This window comes from Hirundo rustica, chromosome 8, assembly GCF_015227805.2.
Source record: "Hirundo rustica isolate bHirRus1 chromosome 8, bHirRus1.pri.v3, whole genome shotgun sequence".
Taxonomy (NCBI): Eukaryota; Metazoa; Chordata; class Aves; order Passeriformes; family Hirundinidae; genus Hirundo; species Hirundo rustica.
Genome location: NC_053457.1, coordinates 26003114 through 26026623, shown reverse-complemented (window position 1 = coordinate 26026623; position 23510 = coordinate 26003114). Strand labels below are relative to the sequence as shown.

The 23510-nt window shown below is 40.8% G+C and overlaps 1 protein-coding gene across 7 annotated transcripts in view; it reads right to left on the bottom strand.

Annotated features, from left to right (window-relative positions):
• The window catches only part of ADD3 (adducin 3), a 92149-nt gene that overhangs the window by 5755 nt on the left and 62884 nt on the right, over positions 1–23510 (bottom strand). For 5 of the 7 annotated variants that reach the window (XM_040070575.2, XM_040070578.2, XM_058421441.1 and 2 more), the window contains 10 exons: positions 18469–18692; positions 7576–7714; positions 6021–6172; positions 5823–5903; positions 4635–4784; positions 3648–3791; positions 3461–3559; positions 2211–2393; positions 1724–1981; positions 528–647 (listed from right to left, as the gene is read on the bottom strand). In XM_040070575.2, the coding sequence (XP_039926509.1) occupies positions 528–647; positions 1724–1981; positions 2211–2393; positions 3461–3559; positions 3648–3791; positions 4635–4784; positions 5823–5903; positions 6021–6172; positions 7576–7714; positions 18469–18663 (1521 nt within the window). In that variant the 5' untranslated portion in view covers positions 18664–18692. Of the gene's footprint in view, positions 1–527; positions 648–1723; positions 1982–2210; positions 2394–3460; positions 3560–3647; positions 3792–4634; positions 4785–5822; positions 5904–6020; positions 6173–7575; positions 7715–18468; positions 18693–22981; positions 23272–23510 lie in introns of those variants that run through there. The other 2 variants (XM_040070579.2, XM_040070576.2) reach the window with 2 other exon arrangements.

Here is a 23510-nt window from a genome sequence, read left to right as displayed (position 1 = left end):
TAATCGGTGTCTGTCATGCTGGAAGGGAAAAGCAGAGAGATATTTCTGTTTACAGAGGTCCAACAATAATCTCTCATTTTCTTTCTTTTACTGCCATCAGAAATTCCAGCTTAACAAGCACTAGGCAAATTAGAACAGAACAAGATTAGAGTCTGAGATTGAATCATGCTGCAGATGACGCACAGCAATTCTGTTGGTGTTGACACCTAATTATCTACTAAATAAAATTCTAAATAACAGGGACTACCATTCCAAATCTATAATTCCCAGAGTTAACATTCATCCTTCATCAGACTATTGCCCTCAAAATTTAAATATGTAAGTACTGCATAGGTATCTACAGATTTTATGTATATCACACATTTAAATACATGGTTTTGGTGCCAAAAATAACATATTGTGTAAGAACCTTCTTAATAAAATCAAAACATTTGAAAATGTTATTTAACCTCTCTGCTGAATCATTACTTGAACACATAATTTTATTTGGAAATGTTACAATTTTCAGTTCATTACACTTCTTTTACCTTATTTCTCTTTTCCAACACTTCACTTGGGTTTGTGTTTAGAGGAACAAATTGGTTTGGGTCTTCAATTTTGATTGGTGTTCCTCCACTAGTCTTGGAGGAGTCATCAGCTTTCATCCACTTAAAGAGGGGGGAAAGAAAAAGATAGAAGCTAAAATACCCAGTAAGATGGAAAAGTACAATTCTCTGTGTTGTCTTACTGTTAAAGAGAGATATAAAAAAAGGACTTTCTGACTTTCTTCTCAATTCCACATGACACCTAAGAAATAATCCCATCTCCTTTACAGGTTTGCGTGTTTGCCCAAGAGGATTTAATTTGCCTTGGACACGAGTCCTTTTTGTAAATACTGACATGCATTCCTGAAAAATGCAGCGCTAGCTGTGTACTAACGATGCTGATTACTGATACTAATGATTTAGAAAGGATCACACTTCCTAGTAATTGGCACATAGATCCAGAGCCCTTCTTCATGCAACCGACTTCCACCTCTGCTGAGGACACATTGACTACGGTTTTTTCCCCTTCTCAAGGAGGGTTCTGAGGGTGTATTTCCCAAACTCAAGTTTAGAAACCTGCCAGGCTGCCAGCAGGAGGAGCTGATGCTTTTACAGTTGTATTGGGAATAGCTGAAGAGCAATAACACGCTCTGTAGTCCCACGAGGGACTACAGCCCTGAAGGCTGGAAACTAAGTGTAAGCATCTTGCTGAGCTGCAGGAGGGGGAAAATCTTTATCATCATTAAAAGCCTGTAGCACGAACAGACCTTTCGAAAGCTGTTTTCAGTAGGCTCACAAATAGAAAGGGGGCAGCAAGAGATGAATTAGAGCTCGTGTCTCCCTCATGTAAAAAAAGCACAACCCACGGGTGACTTAAAACCTTACTATATTTGTGCTATATAATAGCACAAGAAGAAGTGGTAGAAAAACTGTTTTCTACTTCAGGAATAGGAAGAGATGGTTAGAACTGCCAAATCATTGTTAAATTTTACCATGAAGTGTTACTCTTACAGTCAGCCCCTCTCTCCTCAAAGAGAGCAGACCCTTAGTACCAATATCATTAAGGCTCTGAAAAGCCTACTTCAATTTGCTCAATAAACTTATTTGCTAATCCTATTCAAGATTTCCTCATATCAACTGAGCATAACTTACTTTTGAGTAGGGCAAAACCAAAGGGACTGTCCAACATATCAACCTACCGTGATCTTAGTCCTGGGACTGGTTTCCCCGTTCCAGGACTCCTCAGGCACATTAACTTTCAAGTATGTGTTTGGAGAGTTAAGCCATCTTGTCTTCTCTCTCTGTTGCCTCTGTGCAAGGAATTTCAGGGGGGAAAGTGGGACTGTATCATCTTCAAAGGAAAAGGCAGTCACAGTGGCTGGGATCTCAACATCACTCTTATGTCTGGGTTTTTCCCTGACTAATGGTTGCCTATAGGCATAGCCAGTTCTGTATCCCTGCAGAGGAGGAAAATAAGAAAAGAAAATAATTTTTTTTACTATTAAGTCTCTATACATTTGTAAGATGGTGGGACAAAATTGAAGCTCAAAGCAATATAAATTCTTATCAAGACAGAATACTGCTGTCAGAAACAGTATGACTAAAAAATTATCTGCTTTACAAAAGCTAATCCTACACTTAAAACCTTACAGGACTACATAGATACCACCAGCAATGTGCTCTCACCAGGTTGTCCAGCATCCTCATGAGTGCTTCAAATTCTTGCTCCCCAACTTTCCATTTTTGTTGTGAAGCCATATTAACTCCACCTCCTCCCATTGCTGCCACGGCGTGTGTGGAAGGCTTGAACTTCTGCAGATCCAGTAGTAGGAGATTGTCTATTCCACCTGCTCCAGCTAATGCATGGACCTGGAGACATCAAGTAGGTATTTCACTTGTGAGAAAGGGAATTTTTGCATTCAGTACAAAAAAAATTGTATTCTCTGCTTTTCTGAATTTGCAGCAGGAGGTTGCTTAAATACATGCTGTGGTTACTTCTCAGGCCAGTTTTCTACTGTCCAAAAAAATGTATTAAAATATATTGCAAGTGACTGCTACAGAAAGCATAATACCATCTGCTAATAATGGCACTTCAAAAGGAGAAATTTCAAACTGTTGTTTTCAGAGTACCTTAAAAACATCTTTCTGCATCACAAGATTAAAGACCTTTCATTTTTCTAGCTGTTTCAAAATGAAAGAGTGTCTGAACTCAAAATGAATGGTAGGGCAAGGAAGGGAAGGAGTGGGAGCCCACCATTTGAACATCCAAATGCCTCTTTGGGAGGACAGGATCACTGGGGAACAAGAACAAAGTGATGAAGTTTCTGGGGATGAGCTTAAAACTTATGAAAGGTGAGAACACTTTCAGTGGTCTCTCTTCACAGGTTATAGGTAACATCTGGGTACCTCACCAGGTAGCTAAAGTTAGACAGAATGGAAACAATTGAATTTGTGATTTAAGTTATTTTTAAATATGCCACCAATTACCATTGCTCTAAAGATCTTATTTCAATTTGGTTTCACAAATCTGTGATCACAGAGAGAAGCTTCTTTTCTTGTCACAACATTCAGCTTCACTAGAGGAGCTGGCTCTCCAGAGATCTTAAGTCACACTCCCCATGCAGTGAGTACCGGCAAATCTATTCTCTGACAGATTCCCTGCATGAGGCTCACTCTGCACAGCATGGAACAAAACCTTCTGTACCCTTTGGAGTGTAACACCACTGAGACTGTGTCAGTGTTCCTAGAATGAGTATTTGTGCCATTCCCTCAGTGATTCCCTGATTATTCCAGTCTCTCTTTGACCAGGTACACAGGATTATTGGATTCCACAACTCCAAAACTGTGTAATGTAAGAGTTTCTTCCCATCTGGGGTATAATGTGTAACTCTGCAGCACAAGTGCTTGAAATTAAACACAGGTAAATTCTCTCTCACCTGCGTTTCACAGGCCAGTTGCACATTGAAAATATAGTGGAATGCTTCTTCCAGTGTCTCTCCTAGTGCTACCACACCATGGTTTCTCAAGACTAAGACCTAGTAAATGAAGACACTAATGTTAAATGGTAGAAACTGGAGCAGAACATGAAATTTGTTTATGAAGAGCATAAATGAGGCCGAATACCTTGCAACTGGGTCCCAGAACTTTTTGAAGTTGAATTCTCTCTTCCTGTTCATCAAGAGATCCCTGGTAATTGTAATAAGCAACATCTCCAAGAATCAGAGCCTCTTGTGATATGGGAAGGATGCCACACTTCATAGAAGAAACCTGTTTCACGAAAATGAAATGCTGATAGCTAGGGAAAAATGAAACTCTTAAAAGTCACATCTCAACCACCCGAGCCTTAGCAGGGTGTACTTTGTCAGAAGACAGACAAACTCCATAGGGAGAGCTCAGAAACAACCCCCTCCACCAATCTAATCTGCAACAGGGTGACAGAGGTGCTGCTACCCAGCCTAGGGATATATTTATTGAGGAAATTTTTGTGAATTTTATTCATGTTTAATTCTCAGCTTACTTAATGGTTTATCCTTCTTTCCCACGTTTATGATTTCAAAAAGCTAGTATAAAAGAAATTATTCCTTTTTATTTTGTCTATAGGCAAGGAATGTGTATATATGTATATATATATATGCATTTCTAGATAAAATAATAAGAATTTAGTTATTTCAAGCCAATTCTTTCAGGCCTCCTTCCATTTTTATCATTATTATACAGACCATTTGAAGTCTATGCTAACTATAACATTTAAATACTGAGGTAAATCCAAACTAAATGTAACTACTAATCAAACCACTTAAAAATGGAGCTGCATAATGCAAATGAAGATGATTTATACAGCACATTATATTATCTAGGATGCTACAAATGAAGCCTGTGTAAACTATTTGCTTCACAACCTCCTCAACCCGAGTATAATAATCTCTGAGCATCAGTTTATTCTGATTCCATTCCACTGTGGTGGCCCACCACTCTCTCTATTTGACAACCTCACGCTTTTATTTATCAGTGCAGATTCGACTTCGAAACAAAAAACAAAACTGATGTGAGGAGAAACAAATCCATAAGGTGAAGCTGTTTCCTTTCGGTCTGTGCCAAAGGAAGACTTACAGCAGCCGTGGCCGGGGTGTGTATGTGTATGACACATCTGACGTCGGGGCGGGTGGAGTAGATGGCCACGTGTGGACTGAAGCCCACGCTGTCGATACTGAGAGCTGTGCTGCCCTGGTCCACCACATCTCCGAGGATGTTCACTTTGACCTGAAAAGGGCAAACAGGCAAACGATATCCAGAGAGTTTGTGACAACTTCAGTTATCTAGAAATACCCTTCCTATTTCGTACCAAATTTCCACACGCACATTCAAGGCTCAGAGCAGAAAAAAAGTAGGAGAGCAGCCATGAATCTGTGTCAATAAATCACCCTGCTGTACCAGCCCCTGACAGCTGTTGGAAGTTCAGCCATGGAAGAAGTAGGGTAACACCCTGATACAACATATATTCTACCTCAGTCTAGCTGATCTTTCCTTGCTTCTGACTTCCAAAAATGCATTTGATAAACATTTCCTATATTTTAAATACAAAGATAATTCAGAGCCTGAGAAATTTCCAGTAAGAATATTCATTGCATAAGGAATTTTCAGATTCATGGGAACATTAAAATAGTAATTCCTGGATCGACAAAAAACTACAGCAGGGTCATATGTCATGGCATTTTGGTTCTGTGTTTGCTATGTAATAGTATCAATCTCATTTTGGTAACCCTTTCACCTTGAGGCAGTTTCTCCACAGATATGCACTGACATGAAGAGCATATGGCAGGTTCTACACCAAAAGATGTGTGATTTAGCAGCTATCACTGCCTAAATATCAGCCTGTAACCTCACCCAGCTCACTTGCTGGGCCTGGGGAAGATTATTTGACTTTATCTCCTCACTTCTAAAGGTAAGAGGTGATTCTGATAACACTACTCCAACAGTCATTTCACATGCATTGCCACTCTCAGGTTATAGAAGGTTACTGCTACACTGAGGCTACTGGTGAGCTTCATCAGACAGGAAAACAAAACTTTGCTGCTCCACATTGAAGCTGGAGACAAAGAAACAGAAAGTAAAGCTAAACCCAAGAAGAAACACTGGCAACAAAGGATGCTCCTATCTAAGCAGTTAATCAGCTTTTCATCTGGTGGGTAAATATTAAAAAAAACCCCAAACGACAGCATAATTACAGAAAGCAGCCACAAAAGTATTTTAGGAAACAGGATGAGCCTTGTTGGTTATTACAGCAGGTGAATCACATACCAAATTAGAAGCTGAAGCTTCAGAGAAGGACAGCCCTCTTGGAATGATTAGAATGTGGTCATGTTCTTTGCTTACTCTTACCTGCAAAGGAGACAGGAAATGGATTACTGCTCTAATTTACATTAATCAGGGGAAAAAAATAATTTGAATGAATAGGTGAGATTCTAAATAAGTTTTTTTTTTCTCTAAAATACTTACTGAGATGTAGGTATTTGGCAAATGTGCCCACCCAAACAAGTCAGCCAATCTATATAAACTGGCTAACTTGCAACGAGTAAGTTTTTCTCCCTTAACAAACGAGGATGTATCTACCCCAGGTAGGTCATTGATGGGTGTAATCATTCCATGGCCTGAAAAACAGACAAAAATAGATGATGACCAGTTGGACAATTAAATATATATTTCCAGCTATGCTGTGATCTTCTAAATGCAGTGTATTTAAATGGTTAGCAAAGCAGTGCCAGCATTTATGAGACTGAATAAAGGTTTTCCTGAGCTGTCTCCTGAATCAATATCCCACATAGAACTGGAACTGTGCTTTAAGACATTTGTCACTAATGAAGTATTTTTACGTTACTTTGAGGATTTTTTGTTACAGAAGACAGTCCTTGTGGACCTCTGACACCAGCAAAAGTAATTTGAAGAGATATCCTAGTCTTAGCACTTCATTTCAGTCCTAATGAAGAAATTAGGATTAGTGCAAGAGTTCTCAAACCCTTAGACAGAAGGTATCTCCTTTAAACAGAGAAATCACAAAGATCAATTTTTGTCTTTGACTTGTGACTACACAAACATACCCTTATCCCTTTCATAAAAGCATGGCAGCCTTTTGACAACCCACAACCTTTATTTAGAGGGAAAGTTAAGCCCAAAAGAGGTAGAAGTTATTCTGGCTTTCAACAAAAGGAGTGTGCACTTTGAGATCTGTCCCCATTGTCTCTGGCAAACGCAGCAGAGACAACAGTGGGACGCAGAGTCCCAGAAACCAACCAGAGATGGGAACACGGGGTCATTTGGGCTCTCTGCTCTCTTCCACTCGTTTTGTTAAATAAACCCTGAAGTACCACTTTGGGACCAAACCTCCAAAGATGATGAATGCTGACAGCTGCCACTGTACTTCAGGTTTGTAAGCTCCCATACGATGTCCACCCACAGAACTTAAATAGACTCGAATGTCTCAGTGCTTCATGACTTGGAAAGAAGGACTTGGGTGTTAACTGCAAAATCCCAGTGACATCTTTACAAGCAGAGTGCAGACTAGAAGCTGTTCTTAACTGTGGAAGCTGTTTATCTGATAATTCCGTTTGCCAGGGTGTTCTCCCCACCTCAGAGTCGTTTGGGGTTTTTTTTGTAACAATTTATATGCAAGAGTAGAAAAATAAAAAAACGAAATGGTAATGTATTTCACATCTCAGTTTTATTCATATTAAACTCCTAGTAGTAAAAGGGCACAACACTTTGTTCCCTACGTCAGTTCAACTTTTAACAAATTATAAAATTTGTTAACAAATTATAAAATAACTGAGCCTGAGGATTCCAACCATTTTAGATACCATTTTACAAGTCAAAGAACTTGAGAGAAAGAAGCCTAAGAAGGCAAGTTAAGGCCACCATCTGCACTACTTCACAGCTGAAGCAAGCTCTGACAGAATTTTTATTCAAGGAAAGAGGAGATCCCAGCGTTCCTAAGTCCTGGTAATAATTAAAAAAAAAGGAAATAAAAAAGAGAACAGTTTACGTGTAATTCACTTACTGAGTGAAGACGAGGAAAAACCTGTGAAAGTGCTCGCTGTAATGTATTCAGCAATCTGCTGTAACGCAAGCAGTCCAGTGGGGTTATTGCCCTTCTTCATCTGTTCCTGAATAAGGCATTCCAGATCTTCTCTAAAAGCCTGTAGAAACATTTGAGAATCATCAAGGAAACCTGGCCTTGATAATCTTATTTCTATTATAGGTGGGGCTGGTAGTTTTGCCTCTTATTAATGTTACATGAAATTTCCCCATAGACTTTGTTTTTATCTGTTTTAACTTTGCCAGACTTAATCATCCAACCTAAACTTTGTACACTAGGTACTGGCAATTTGGGGGGCAGAAAGAAGGAGTTTGGTCACAGAAGATTTACTATTTCCCAGTACAAAACAAGATAAAATGTTTTTGGGTTTTTTTTTTAATGATTAAACCCATTTTTATCAGTAATTACAGTGTTGTCCATATTTTGGAAGAGATACTTGAAATTTGATCAGGATTTCAGGATTTTTTGCTTTCTGTACTGGATATTTTTTTAATAATGTAATCGCTCTGTAAACCCATTCAAACACGATAAAGTTATAAACAACTGGAAAACTGGAGCTCATCCATGCTCAAGTAATATCACAGACAGGCAAAAACTAGAAGGAATGCTATCTCCTCTCTATTTCTTTCCTTCCCCAAAGGGAAAAACCCTTCCTTCTTTTCCGCAATAAAGTGACTGCAAGCCCAAGAGATAAACTCTTGTAGAATATATCACAAAAGATTTTCATAGTATCAAATTTAATATACTATGCACTGTGGCCAAACCTGTTCCTTTGAGATGACAAACAGATTATTCCCTATCTACAACACACCCATGTCCTAGGACCACTGCAGCCCCGACATTCCTAGACTATGTAAATTCTGTTCCTTCAAACTTACGGGTTGCATCTTCCAGCCCTCTCATTACTTCTTGGCAGCAGCTTTTCCCCAAACTCACAGTACCCAAAGCTGCACACAACATGAGCTGAGGTGGATTGTGAACACTCCTCCTGGTCCCTTCCAAAGAGACATTTGGTGTCTTTACCGTGCAGCTGGCTCCTATTATAACTCCAGGCTATTCCCTCTAAGTAATTGCTCCTTTCAGTTTGCCTTCCTTGGCAGAGTACTTGCTCTCAATTAAAGAAAGAAAACAGTTCTCTATGACAAATGTAATTTCTTCACTGAATTTTAATTCAGCCCTTCAAAACACCCACTCTGTTGGGCAAAATCCACCAATCCCTTGGGTCTGTTCACCAACAGGTTTTGATTAGTAAAGAGAGAGAGCTACTGAACCTCACAAAGACATCACCAAGACTCTACTTGATACAGCCTCCTCAGCTAGACAGTTGAGCCTCCATGACTACTAATTACCAACTTTTCAGACATCCACGCTCTCCTTAGAATACTTTTGTCAGGATCACTCCCTACCTGAGACCTGCCAGATTTCCATATGTAAAGCCTCTAAAAACTCCCACTGACTGACTCTGAATGGGTCTGTTGCACAGATCTCTCAGTGTAAGCCAGAATATTCCCCCAAACAGCTGAACAACCTCTCACCAGCCTGAAGATGCACAGGAAAATCAGATTTTTCCCTCTTGTGGCTGCTGTTGGTAAGGTCTGTGCAGCAGGAGAAAGGAGCAGATGAGGAAAAGGAAAGAAAAAACACAGAATCGAGAGAGGAAAGGAACCTAACTGGGGAAAAGAAGTGGAGGACAGGGAGCAGTGGCCATAAAATGAAACATACTAAGTTCCAGCTCAGCATGAGGAAGAACTTTAGATCAAGGGTAGCAGAGCACTGGACCAGGCTGCCCAGTTCTCTGCATTATATTAAATTATTCCTTCAATTCAACAAGAATTATAGAAAATATCTGCAAAACCATTAATAGTAAAGTCTTATTAGTTATATTCAGATTTCTGGAGGTTTTTTTTAAACCTGTACAGGTAATGTTACTTCTATAGCAGAAAAAAAGGTAATATAATGTATTTGGGGAAATTTTTGACAGAGACATTATTCAGTTAATTTTAATTCTTTTGAGCTTAATTTTGCACCTTAATGCTAACAGTAGTATGTTACACATTTGCTGAGACTACTAGAAATGAAGATTTAGTGTTCTATCAACAGCTTTGTTAAACCAAACAAGCAGCTTTCCTTAAAAATAGTTTTAGAGATAAGAGAAGACAGGTAAGAGCAAGGAAAGTGGCAAATGTGGAGGTTTGGGATGAGGTGTAAAGCAGGTGAGAATATGGATGAAGTGCATAAAATCAAGTATGCAATTTCTCCACATGCCACTGCATAATCATGTTTTCTAGCAGCCTGTCACATGGATATCTATGAATATTTAAATACACTTAATTCACTGCTACAGATCTTTGAAACTTGGAACTGTATATCCTTAGGTGACCATCCCACATATGCTAACACAACCTTCTTCCATTTCTGGTAATCCCAGTGGGCTCCTATGAAGGGCACCACCTTTTTGTGGCCAACAATTTACCTTTAATAGGAGCCATTAAATGAATTATATTTATTAGATATTTATTTCACTGCACAAGACTGATTCCTGTAAAACCACTAGCTTGCAGGGCTCTGATTCTGGGATCTGACCAGAGCAGCAGGAACCTGCTTCTGAAAAACCTAACTAGAGCCTGGAGACCAAGTGGTTTGGTCTTGCTTTAATTCACGAGATTGTAATATATTTATATATGTGTGGCATTACACTGCCCACAGTGATGAAGCAAAAGTCATACGAGTAAGTAATACTGGAGAGAGACGCTTTCAAAGAGATGACAAACATGCTGCTCTGGCACAAGTCAGATATTTTTCAAGTGGAAAGGTCACTGGTAATTTCAGATGTAGTATTTGATGAGAAAATGCTGACAAAGGAGAAACTGTACTGTCAGATGAATGGAAAATTATGTTATTCAGCTGTATGTTCAGCATTGCTCAATCAAGAGAAAGTTTCAGCCCTGGGATTTAGTAGGCTTGCTGGGCACATGTGTATTGCTTTGTTTGTTTGTTTGAAACCACAACAACTTCAGACATGAGACACTAAGAGCAGTGACTTTTTACAGTGGGGTCCAAGTCCCAAAGTGAGCAGCACAGCACTCCAGGGCTGCCCATGATCCTGCCAACACAGCTGCGCTCAGACACCTGCCTGTGCCTGCACACAGCAAGGATGTAGCCTGGATAACCCAGCCCTCCACAGCTGGGAATCATTTCCTGTTTGCACAAGCATCCTTCTGCCTTCAGGGACCTCACCTGCCCAGCCAAGCATCTGAGTCCCCCTTTGCTTGTGCTGAAACAGCACTTCAAGCTTCAGAGTGAAGGTTTGCACAGGAAGTATCCCATGGTATGAAAACTGGGCCCATGGCAGCTACTGAAAAGGAGGTACAGTGACATTTCACACAAAATGCACAACTGGGAGGGATGCTGAGTAGAGCTTTTGTTTTACACACCCAGGTGAGTAGCCTGACCTTGGTAGAATGCAGGCTGCTGCTCTGCTTCCACCTCATCCACCTTCCCAATGCCACTCCACCACCTTGCTCTGAGACATGAATTTCCCCACAGTTCACCAGCAAAAATGAACAGGGCAGCTCAGCCTGCTCCTAAAACTGTTTCCAGAATTCTGCTCTCTCCAGAACTGCACTCAGCTTTTTTACACCACCTTAGACAGCCTTACAACGTACTGCACAGCCTGCAGAACGGACACAGCTTTTCTTGATGGAGTCATTAGTAGAATGATTAGGTCAAGGTCTTTCTAATATCATAAAATTACTTCTCCAGAACTATTTGCAATCATCTTCCAAATACGCATCATAGACTCAGGCAGTTTAGATGGAAAAATCTTTCAACTTAAATCTGCAACAGCTCTCTGAAACTCAAGAGTGAAGTTCACAAGCTCAGTTCTGACTCATTTACTCCCATTTTCTTTCAGAAGTACAGTCTAAGTGTGAGCTGACAGTGTAAATTTGGGCTTTTAAGAATCAAAGCAACACTTGCGTGTACCAGTTAACAACTAGTATTTTTCAGTCAACATGTGCAGGAAGAACTAGAATAATAATTTTACTAGAATAACCTATTTTACATAGATACACATATATAGTGCAGAATAATGATGTTTCTAAAAAACTTGGTATTAATCTCCATCTTGCTAGGCAGCTCCCTAAAAATGTAAAGTACAGAGGCTTATAAGCATTTTGACTATCTATGTTGTTTCTTTTTTGTTGACCACTGATTTCCACATGTATCCAACTCAAAAGAAGTAGAAATAAAATAACAAGCAAATAATATTGGTATACAAATCATCTACAAATACCACTGCAAACCTTTAAGAGGGGAAAGCATGTGCTCACATTAGGACTAATTACAGTAATAACCAGTAGCTAAAAAAGATATGTGAAGCCACTACCTTTCACAGCAGCACCACTGTTAGACTAAAAGCTGCCAAATAATACAAGAAACCCATTCAACCATTTTCACTTTTGCCCATTTTGATCACAGTTTCTAATATCTTAAATCCATTTTTAAAAAAGGACACAATTCAATTATCTAACTTATCTAAACATGCCCACACAGAGTCCTTAAGCCAGATCTCCACCACTGAAGAAAAGTTTCCAAACTTAACTGGTATTTTGTCCCCGAGAGTGAAGAGACGTTAATTTTGGTTCCTGTGCTGTAAACACAGCAGCCTGTGAGAGGAAGACCTTCACCGAAGCGGCCGACCCAGCTCCTAACAGGCTCTTTCAAGACTGAAGTTTAGATACAAACAGTCGGTGCCCTAAGTGGAAAAGGGTGGAGCTGGCCACAAAAAAACCGCCAGTGACTGGAGGCTGGCGGGGAGAAGATAAGAGTCACAAAAAGTGTTTGTCAATGATGCCGTGAAAGAGAACAAGGGGGATGGGGCTTCTGCGTGAAGACAAAAAGAAGCAGCCTTGGTAATGAGAAGGGGGAATTAGCTAAAGTTTACAATAATCTCTTCACTTGCACTAAAGGTTCACCCTTGGTGAACCAGCCCAGGGTACTTGGGCTGGATTTAGTGACCGGGCTGTCCCCGCACAAAGCTCCGCCTGTGCCAGTTCTTCTGGCTCCTCTAACCTGGTGCACGCTGGTTTTCCTCCAGGAGCTGCAGCAGTGCTCACTCCTGTGATAAGCAGCCTAGAGATGCCCCATGATTACAGCCAAACCTGGAGCACTGAACTCCTTTGCCAAGCCCATCTCCAGCACGCCCAGCTCCCAGAGTCAGCCACTCACACAACTGCTGCTCTGCACGGGGGTCTGGATCCCTCCCTCGTGTTCTCTTGTGGAGTAAAGCCATGCCACGCATCCAGCGAAATGGAATGTAAATGAAATGTAATGAATGCAAACAGACTGTACAATGAAATGTAAAATGCTAGAAGAAATCAAATTTCAGCTCGTCAGGGGTCTCACGCATTTCGGAGCATAATTAACTGGGTTTTTCAGTAAGTGCAGGACTTGGAAGGGGGGAGCACACAGGGTGAGGATGCACTAGGAGGAATGGCAGAGCTCTTGCAGGGTGTTCTGGGTGCTCACGTTCCTGCAGCCAAGGAGAAAAGTCACGTCCCGGCTTCCCGAGGTTTTCCAGGTATTTTTCAACATGTATCTGTTGGCATTCATGTCTAATGAAAAAACCCCATAGTTCAAACTAAGTGGAAAGAAGCAATACGGAAACAGAGGGGAGTAAAGGGTAACCCAGTTTTATAGAAAGAAAGCAGGGAAATTCTCATGATGTGCACTTGTGGAGCAGGACGTTGGTGAGAATTTGCAGGGCACCATCGCAGCTATAGAAATGATAGCTAGGCAGTGGGACTCCTTGGTCCAGTGGATGGCCTTCATTCGAGACAGCGTTACCCTGATCACAAATTCCCTCTCACTTAAAACGTTGTCACAGTGCACAAGGGATCTTAAAGGGAGATTCTGTAGTATGATGTGTCAAGTTGAGCTCTTGCCTCTGGGTGAACAAAATGCTGCACAGGTAGTATGATGAAAGCATGCAATTAAATAAGCTGTCGCAGTGGGAGGAGAGTCATGACTTCCCAGCAGGATATTGGGAAGATGTCAGAGAAGACAAAAGCCAGAGCAGGGAGCTGCAAGGAGAGAGGACTGCCCAGCAGGTCCTCAGGTGATGTAAAAGGTTGTGAGTCCTTTGTGGCCAAGGGGTGAGGCCTCTGAAGGATGTGAGAGGTTTTGAACTTCTGAAAAAAGAGCAGTAAAAGCCAGAACATATTGAGGAACTGAAAGGACTTTGATATTTTTAAGAAAATAAACTGCCCCGAAAGGGAGTGGTATTGCAAAAATATTGGATGTTCACTCAATACAAAACAAAGTAAGCTAAACAACTGCAAAAGCTGGGGAAAAAATAAATTAAATCCTCCTTCATCTCTGTCCTGATGGTTTGAAAATAACATATCCAGGAAAAAAAAATCAAGTGTGGGTGGGATTGCTTGTTTTTAAGGAGAAAAATCTGCCTGCATGCTGCATGCTAAGGCAGACCTCTGAATAGAAGAGTTGCTAAGCTGTATGGTTATCTCCCCACTTTTTTTTGGGCAAGACCAGCTAGTGTGGGAGGCAGGGCTGTGTGTGTATGTGCAAGGCAGGAAGGGAGGCACAGCAGAGAAGCACATTTTTAACCTCAGCATAACCCCTCAACATTTTGCAGTCAGGATAGTTTGACCTGAGCCTTCCTGCAATGGCAGAGTCAAGCCAGAGTGGCCCTGCAGAGACATGATGGGTTAGTAGACACTCTCGAGATCCAACATGAAATTAAAGTAAATCCTGATGGGATCCTGCCAACACAGAGCTCAACTTAAGGAAAAAAAAAACCAAAACAAGCTCTAAATAGCTGTGTTTTATATGTAAAAATAGCCAGTGCACATCCAATGGGTCTCAAGAAGCCACACAAAACTTCACTGGTAAATTAAAAACATAAACTGCACATTTAAATTTCAATAACCAGGCATTTTTATGTATACACAAAACAGCTGTTCAACTCACCGCTTCAGACACAACTTCTTCTTACATCAGTAAAAATAATGAAGTATATCACATATATAGGCACATCTTTTGTACTGGAATGCATCCTCTCTCATTTCTACCCTCACCTGTAGCTTTCCTTCCAACTCACCAACATAAAGGGATGGAAGGCACCCCTCAATGCAGTCTAAGCTCTTATCCTAACTTCCTGCTAGTTTACACTCACTGTGCTGTTAGCTGAAGCCTTTTCTGCTGTAACTGCTTCCCATGGTCTCACTGCCCTGGAAGCAGTGTGGCACTGCTGCCTGCCTGCAGAAAGATCCAACACCTCCCCTGCTCCCTGATGGCTGTGGGGATCTTCTCCCAGTCTGTATGCTCATTCAGCTCCTCAGTGCTGAACTGCCTGTTCAGTTTTCATAAATGCTATAACTGCACAACCACTACTGTCTTTTTTTTAAAGTGTTTTAAGAGTTTCTGGTTGCTATGGTGACAGCATCAGAGAAATGCTAGAAGGAAATAAAGGCCAGAAGGACTTGTATGCCATAAGTGAAACAGGGAGTTTGATGGTACAGCAAATATATTTTTGCTCTGTGAAAAACACAGTTACTCTGTATAACAAGCAACATATGACTGTTTAGCATACAGACTGTTTAGCATACAGACAAAACTGTTTTTAATTGCAGAGTTAAGTTGGAAAATATTAAAAAAAAAAACAAAAACAAAACAACCAACCCATCTTTTCAGATTCTGGAGATATTATAGGGCAAGTATCTTGGGCCCAACAAGCAGTAAAACTAGTCTACTGCATTAATGTAGTACCTTTCTTTAAAAATAACAACATGCTACCTGAATCCTCTGAAGACATTACTAATATAAAGCGAAATGGCTTTATGCTAAGATTGGCAGCAGTGCTTCTGTGTGTTATCAGGCTGCTCAGGCCCAGCTGATTTTAATTTCTTTCCACCTTTCTACCAGACACAGAACAGCAAACATGTTCAGTTTATCAGATTCTCCAGGTTATCAGATGCTCAGGGGCTACATGCAGTATTAGGCAAACACATCTGAGAACTCACTGATAATGTCAGGACATTCTCCACGGGCAATGGTCAGAAAACAACTATGATTTGTTTAAGGTTTATTATGAACAGACTCCAAGACATTAGCAAACATCAGAGGTAATGGAAATAGCTTTTCAGTAGCTTTTAAATTATTTAATTTAGGAAGGGGAAATTGCACATCAGAGAGGAGTAGTCAGATTGCACACTAGTATGGGCACCAAAGAGCACATCAGAGAGTTCCAGCAGCTTGATGTTTGAAGATGTCTGGTCAGGCCTTACAATAACATGCACTGAGTAAAATATACTGTGGCTCCTGAAAGAAATTCTCTAATTTATTTTCTGGCTACAGGATTTAGATTTTCCTACTTGGAAGTAAGATAATAAAACCAGATTAAACTAGTACCTAAGCTTCCTACTATGGGACAGTGATTAACCCTTTAGTTTTGCACCTCTGCTCACAGAAAGTGCAAGTTTGAAGCTCATCTCAAGTCCATGCTCGGGTACTCTTAAGACAGTTACTATCCTTGCTAGATACATTTTACATTTACTAATACTTGCCAGAAGAGGAATCATCACCTATTTCTTTGATCTGAATGCATTTATCAAGGCTTGGTGAAGATATGCATTTATATATCTAAGACTGGGTGAAGATTTACCAGCAAAGCAAGCTCTTCTTTAAACTGTGTCCTGCAATTCCCCTTCTAAACACCTTCAAACTATATTCTCTCTGTCAAGTGGAATGATCAAGAAAAGCAACTAAGTTCTATGAAAATTCTTAACACAACGTAATTCTTCAGTTGAAGGATACCATGGATAATGCTCATCAATTCAGTCCCAAACCTGTGTTACACAGGCTGGTAACAGCAGCAATACTTTCTGGCCATTGTGTGATGAATTTTAAATTCAGGAGAACAAGGTAAATGTTTTCAGTCCTGAGTCCCAGGAACAGTACGGCACACAGCAGCCGGAGCCTGGAAAAACTACTGCACTTTCCACCAAATAAATGATGAAGTTTGCTTGATGCACATTTGGTCATGGACACTATATAAAAAAGCTTGAATTTCTTCACATGAGAAATCACAGCAGAGTTCCTCTAAATTTTCTGTTTCAGGAAAAGAGAGGATAAAAGAAATACTTGAGGGGAAGTAGTCAGACAACTCCTTTTCGTGCCTGATCCCACATTCAGCTCCCATGTTCCCATTTCTCTCTAAGCCAAGCAGGCAGCAGGCCCCTGGCTTATTTGGACAACTGTTCCCTTGCACAACAAAAACTTGCAACTTATTGGCAGCTCTGAACAATCACTTTCCAAAAAGTGCTGGGGTCAGCTTCTCTTGCAGCAGGACACTGACAGCAGCCCAGCAGCTATCTGTCTCACAACCTTCTGTTAAAACAGCGGTTTAACTCAGGGTTTCATACCCCTCTTCACACCCCTTCCTAAAATCTGCATGCTGACACTGCATCTACTAAAAAAACCACCACAGAGGCTGCAGCAGAGGGACGTTAATTACATCTGGCAGACTTGGCAAAAGATGCCCCAAAATGTTAATGAAATAGTTACACTCATCAGATTCAATGCTGTCGTCAAAAGGACCAAAAACCCCTCACATACAAAAACAAATGATCTCTCCAACTTATTTTTATCTGTTAGGCTAAAGATTTAATCTTTCTGTGAGTCCTGGCTACTCATAATGTGAGCATTTTAACAGGAATGAGTAGATTCTGATCATATTTTACAACTGGGTATAAAACTTAAAATTATCATGATTAAAACATTATGCATTACCTCCTTAGAGTATTTTCCTTATAAAAGAGCCTGGCTGCAAACCCAAGCTTGCATAAATTGACTTGAAAAATAATAAATTCCTTAGTCAACAGGTTCACATTATACTCAAAGCAACACACAGATCCAAGAGACACTCCACGACAACACTTTAGCAAACAATCCTGTTATTCATGGATGACTATAATAGGGTGATTGCAAACAGCTGTTTGCAATCCCTTTACATATGGAAAAGCTTCAAAAAAAAATTACAGAAGCACCCCAATTTACAGAGGAACTGAAGACAGAAGGATCTGTAAAGCTGCTTAGCCCCTTCCCAGTCCCATTATCCTCAATGCTTGCACTACACACGGATACCCCTAAAGGATCACTCCACAGGCCTTACTCACTCCCTATGGATTCAAAATACTCAAGGCAACAGTATTACTTTCCAATGTATTCATCAGGTTAAACTCAAAGAATACAGGTGTTAAAATAAAAATTAAAACCAGTGTCAGCGTGGTTCAATAGATTTAATAGTTTTATACGTAGTCTATGCAAGTACTGACTTACACAACCAGCAGATGAGCGTTAATATGGCCAGGTAGGGGTATGATCACCCTCAAGGACATAAAAAGAACATAAGTTTAGCTTTTAAATAAACTTAACCCAATTATAAATGTTAATTAAAACATTCCTGATGCAAATGATAGGTTAATATTCAAACCCAGAAAGCAGAACACCACGTAATGCCCTAATTTGTTCCTATTTGACTGGTGACTCCTTCGCTCTCCTCCCTGCCCCTAAGTTTTAATTAGGAACCCTGCAGCCAGCCACATCTTTCTGCAATACTGTAATGAACCATAAGAATATAAAAGTATCAGGAGAAAAAAACCAACACAATAAAGGCTGCTTGTCCACAGACAAAACACTACACCAACAAAACGCTGGATAATCTGCTTAGTGACTTTTCTTAGAAGACGGTCCAGAGATAGTCTATCTAGCTGTGACACAGATTTCTTTTTTTATAACACCCTTTCCTTTTTATCCCCCATTAATGGCACTCACAGGGCTCTGCAGTATCTGGGTGACCCTCTTCCTCTGCTCCATCATGTTGAAGTCCTGCCTCAGGTCAGGGGACATGTTTCTCTCCCGGATATACTCCGGGTCATTCTCATTGATGCGATCGAAGTACCGCTCTTTGTGAGGCATCGTGGCCGCGGGAGGAGTCGTGATCACCACCTGGCTGGCATCAGCACTCATGCTTCAACACTGCCGAGGGAGGGCTTCCCCTGAAACAGATGGGAAACAGGGAACAGCTGTAGTTCAAAGCAGGGCAGGGCATGCAACTTCCAAGTCTGGACACAACTAATGGCGCTTTGCATCTCTACAGACCGTCTAAAACGAAAGGAGAACAAGGGAGTAACTATCACAACCAGAAAATTTAGGAAAACTTCTAGAAAAATGTTTAAAAACCACAAGTAAGTTTTCTGATAGTGCATAAACATCTCTATTAGAGGTAAAATAAAAACTAAAATGCATACAATTAAGAGTGGCACTTGAAATGACCATTGTACATTTTATGACAAACTTTCCTCTATCATTTTACACTACACTTACCATCTCCCAAGGTTTTTATACAGCTCTCCTTCTTGAGCTGTTCAAGCAAACACCCAGAAGACAAGGCCTGTTTAATATCTGCTCCTCTGTGAAAAAATTCCTCAATTACAGCATTTTCAAAGTATCTCATAACCACAGCTTAAAGTCAAGGCTTCAGGACACTCAAAGACCACTAGGGAATTTCCACAGAGCTCCAGCTGGTGCCTGCTCTTTCATGAAGCACTTGGAGACACTGAAGGAACTGCAGAGAAGGTTGTATGTTGGTTTATACAGCATTGAGGCCACGTCTGTGGCAAACAGCTGAGCTTTAGCTTTTCTCCTTCTGTGTGCAATTGTATGCAAAGATTCTCACTTAAGATCATTACATTAGGAAAAGGAAAAAACCCAAAACAACAGAAGTACTTTCATGTCTTGGTAGCAAGCTTAAAAAATTCATTAAAAAACCTGATAAGCTTTTGTAAACACAAACAGAACTGGATCAAAAGGAGAGAAGCAGACACCTGAATTTTCATACAAAGAATCAGGCTCAAAAGCATAGTCAGGAGCACCATTCCTCAAAAAACAACTGAAGAGGGACACTTTCTCAGGTTTGAGGAACAAAGAGAAGCAGGATTTGAAGGACGAGATAAGTGTATTATGAAAATACATTTTAACATGCAAATGTCTACAGTCAACAATACATTTAATATAAAAATATTTGCATGCAAAAATATTTGGTATGTAAATTCACATCTTCAGAGGAAAAAAGCCCAAGTCAAGCAGTGTTCAAGAGCGTGGTTTGACATTCTGCTATCAGTGGATCAGAGTGTCCTTGCTCTGTGGCACAGTTCACCCATCCCTCATTTGTGTCACTGCAATTACTCTTTGGGGTTTTCTGTGAACAGTGAGCCAATGTGGAGCATCTGAACTGTTTCCACTGCAATCTCACGTATTTCCCAGGTGAAACACTGGGAACCCCTGTCAAAACCAGCTTCAGAGCCCAAGCCCTCCCTTCCACCTGCAGAAAAGTCCTTTCAGTCCTTGTAACACCCTCTGCTGCTCAGCCACACCACAACCCAGGCTGGCAGGAGGGTGCAAATTGGTTTTCAGCCAGTTTCCTACACTGACTCTCAAACGGCTTTGCTGAGAGCACAAGGATGAAATCCTGGGGTATTGCAGCCCCGTAACCACGTATGAAACTCCAGACAGAAAGCACTGGCAGAGATAGGAAAGCATTAGCAGCTAAGAGCCAAGAAAACCACATCTATGACTTTCTTGTATATTACAGATTACGATGAAACTTGGGATTGAGATGAAATGCAACAGTTACTACAGGTTTAATTGGTTTTGTTCTTTCTGCCATTTTCTTTTTCCAGAGAGAGAGAGAAAGAAAACATCATCTGGGATGCAACATTATCCAGCTGCACACACAGAGCTCCCAGGAGGTACCTGGCATGCTGGATGAACATACCATATTCTGGGATGTATAATTCACATCCTGGAGACAAGCTCCATGAACTCTGATGGCTTCATTCCAGAGCCTGTGGAAACACATTGGTGTGTTTTGCATTTGCTGCTCGGGTGCAGTAGGAGTTCATTCAGCATTTGCTGACTGACAGCTGGAAAGTCTGGGATGTATGATCAGTTTGGGGATGCTGGGGAGAAAATTAGAGCCTTGCTTTAAGGAAGTGAGAGTTGGGGAAAAGTCTGGTGGAAGTATAAAAGGAGTTTATGTTTTTCTGAAGAATTAACTCTTGGGATGGTGTCTGGGGATCTGACCACTGCTCAGCTTAGAAAAAATACCCTTATAAATGTAACCATGTATTACGTCTCTGCTCCTCTGCACTGTGTGTAACTTCCCTTCCCCACTGCCCAAAACAGCGAGGTTTAAGAAGAAAAAAAGCATCAGGAGAAAACATAAGATTATGAGATCACTGGCTAAATGCCACAAGGTATGAAGAGCTTGAGACAGACATGTCAGCCTTCACTACTCTCCATCTGTGTTGGGGTACGAATCTCCATCTGAGCCAGAACAGACACCTTCCACCACCTGCAGGTAACTAAAAGCAGTCTAGAAATGCAGATAGCAAGAACCTTGCTTGAACTGGTGACCAGCTGTGACTCCTGCTCTTTTTCTCCTACCCAGGAGTTGTCTTATTCGACCATTTTTTCCCCTAAAATGCCCCTGAATCCTGTTAACCCCAAACAGGAGACTTGCTCAGCTGCTGATCGACTCAGTTGGCTGGATCAACTACATGCATGTCTGAACTTCAAAACACATTTATTGTTGTTATTATTATAGGTTTATAAGACATAATTAGTTCAAGTCCATTACTTTACAATTCATTCTTGCAGTGACAGAAAAGCCCATTCATCTGTAAAAATGGCACAACTGTGACTGGTAATACCCAAAATCCACGAAAGAGACTTTTCTAATTGCCTTGGACTTTAGTTTTTCCTCTTTCCTTTCAGCCTGATTTGTTACCTCTAGCCATTAAGACTACAACATCGAAGTCCTTGTAGTACAAAATCCCTCCATTACTGAACATAATATGAGTGTTGGGTCCAGTTCTTCTTATTAGGTCTGGTTCAATGCCCACTCTGTTGAGCCCAGGCTGACTCTCATATAACCCCTACTGTTTCCTGGAAAATTTTCAAACAAATCAACCATTCTTTTATTATTTGTTTGCATCTTCTACTGATTTTTTTTTTTTTTTTTTTTTAAGAAAGAAAAAGAATCAATACCTCCTTCTCAGCATAGAACCAGCAATAAGACAAAAGTATTTACAGAAAATCCAGATCTCAACATCTATGAATTGTGATAGAGGATCTTCTTCCCCCATCTTTTTGTTTCTGGGTGTGGGTGATACTTGTGCCTAGAGAAGAAATCAGCTTTGCTGCAAGGCTACTTTTGGCTTCCACCCCCTCCAATGCTGTTTATGAATTAAAGAAAGTGAGGTACCACCTTCATGAACAGTACTAGCTAACATTTCTTATGAATGCTCCGTGAGGTTGCAGAGACACAGGTAGAAATGAGAGACTCTTTAGCAACAAGGCACTATATCTAAACTGGTCAGAATGGACAAACATACACAAAGAAACCAAATATAAACTCAGATCTGATTATATCCTGGTGAGAACCATCCCTCTTGGTCTGCTGAGGCACACATTTTAGGCACATGCTGACATGCTTAAGAGATTCAAAGTTAAAGAGCAGTTTTCCCACACTTGCTACAGCTGCTCCAAAGTGGGGCCAAACTAAGAACAGAAAGTCAAAATGGATAAATTTTTGTTACACAGAATCCTCATCTCCGCTGAAAATACTTTTAAGGACCCGTAAAACAAAAAGGCTCACACACTGTTGCTACAACGTAACTTGTCAAACTAACGCCACTTCCCCCTCCTGGTTCATGCTGAACTGAATTCTGATACAAAAGAAAACAGGTCGTGTCCTCCCCTGCTTTGATGCCTTATATAGCTCATGGGTTTGGCTTCCGTATCCTGTTCTGTATTTTATACCTGTAACTGGGCTACAGAGAGAAAGTAGAACACACCCCCTCTGTCAGGAAACTGTATCTCTCTGCTTAGGAGTAAGTTTTATTAATGAAGGGATAAATTTTTTTCCACATTTTAGGTTGCAACATTACATCCTGAGCATTCCCATCTGACACTTTGCAAAGTCTAAGTAACCTGCCGTGCTGCTTTTGTTGCAAGAACTATTTTCAATGTCAAATCACAAAAACAGCTCAAAAATAATGAGGTCAGAGAAACAAGAAGTCCTAAAGTAAAAAAAAAAAAAAAAGTACAGGAGACCAAATGCAAAGAAAATTTATACTGAGAAAGAACCCCCCAGAAAGCACTGACTTGACATATTTATATCTTTCATAATGTACTGAATGTATATAAAAATAAATACCACCAGACAAAGTAACAGAAAAGGGAACAAATTATTAGATCACCTAGCAACAGAACATTAACCTACCTTTTATGCTGATCGTTTCTGGCTGGTTTCAGCCATCTCCATTTTCTCTATGCAGTGCAATCCATCTTACTGAGAGTTCCCAGCACTGCGACCCAGCAGTGTGTGCACAGCATCATTAACTGCTGTGACCGATTTGGGGGCTGAGCACTCGAGCCGGGCTACCCCTCATCGGAGCGGTTCCCCTCTCAGGAGCACGTTGGGCTGTTCTGCTCCTGAGGTTTCTCGCCTGCTTGTTTTTAAGGAACAGTCTGCTCTTTCTCCCCCCACCCCCCCCCTCCAATATCTCGTCTGCCAGGAGACTTGTTGGAAGCAAACTGGGCGTCTCTTGATCTCAGTTCCAGCCTCCCTACGAAACAGGTTCCAGTCTGAATCAAAGACTTGGCTTTAACAAACACTGTCAGCTACGCACGTCAGCTGGCAGCAAGGCACACACTTCAGCAATATGGGGGAATGGTGGAGAGGGATGGGAAATATGCAGGAGAACGTGGACTGAGAAGAGGGTCACCGGTGCTATTTTCTGGCACTAGAA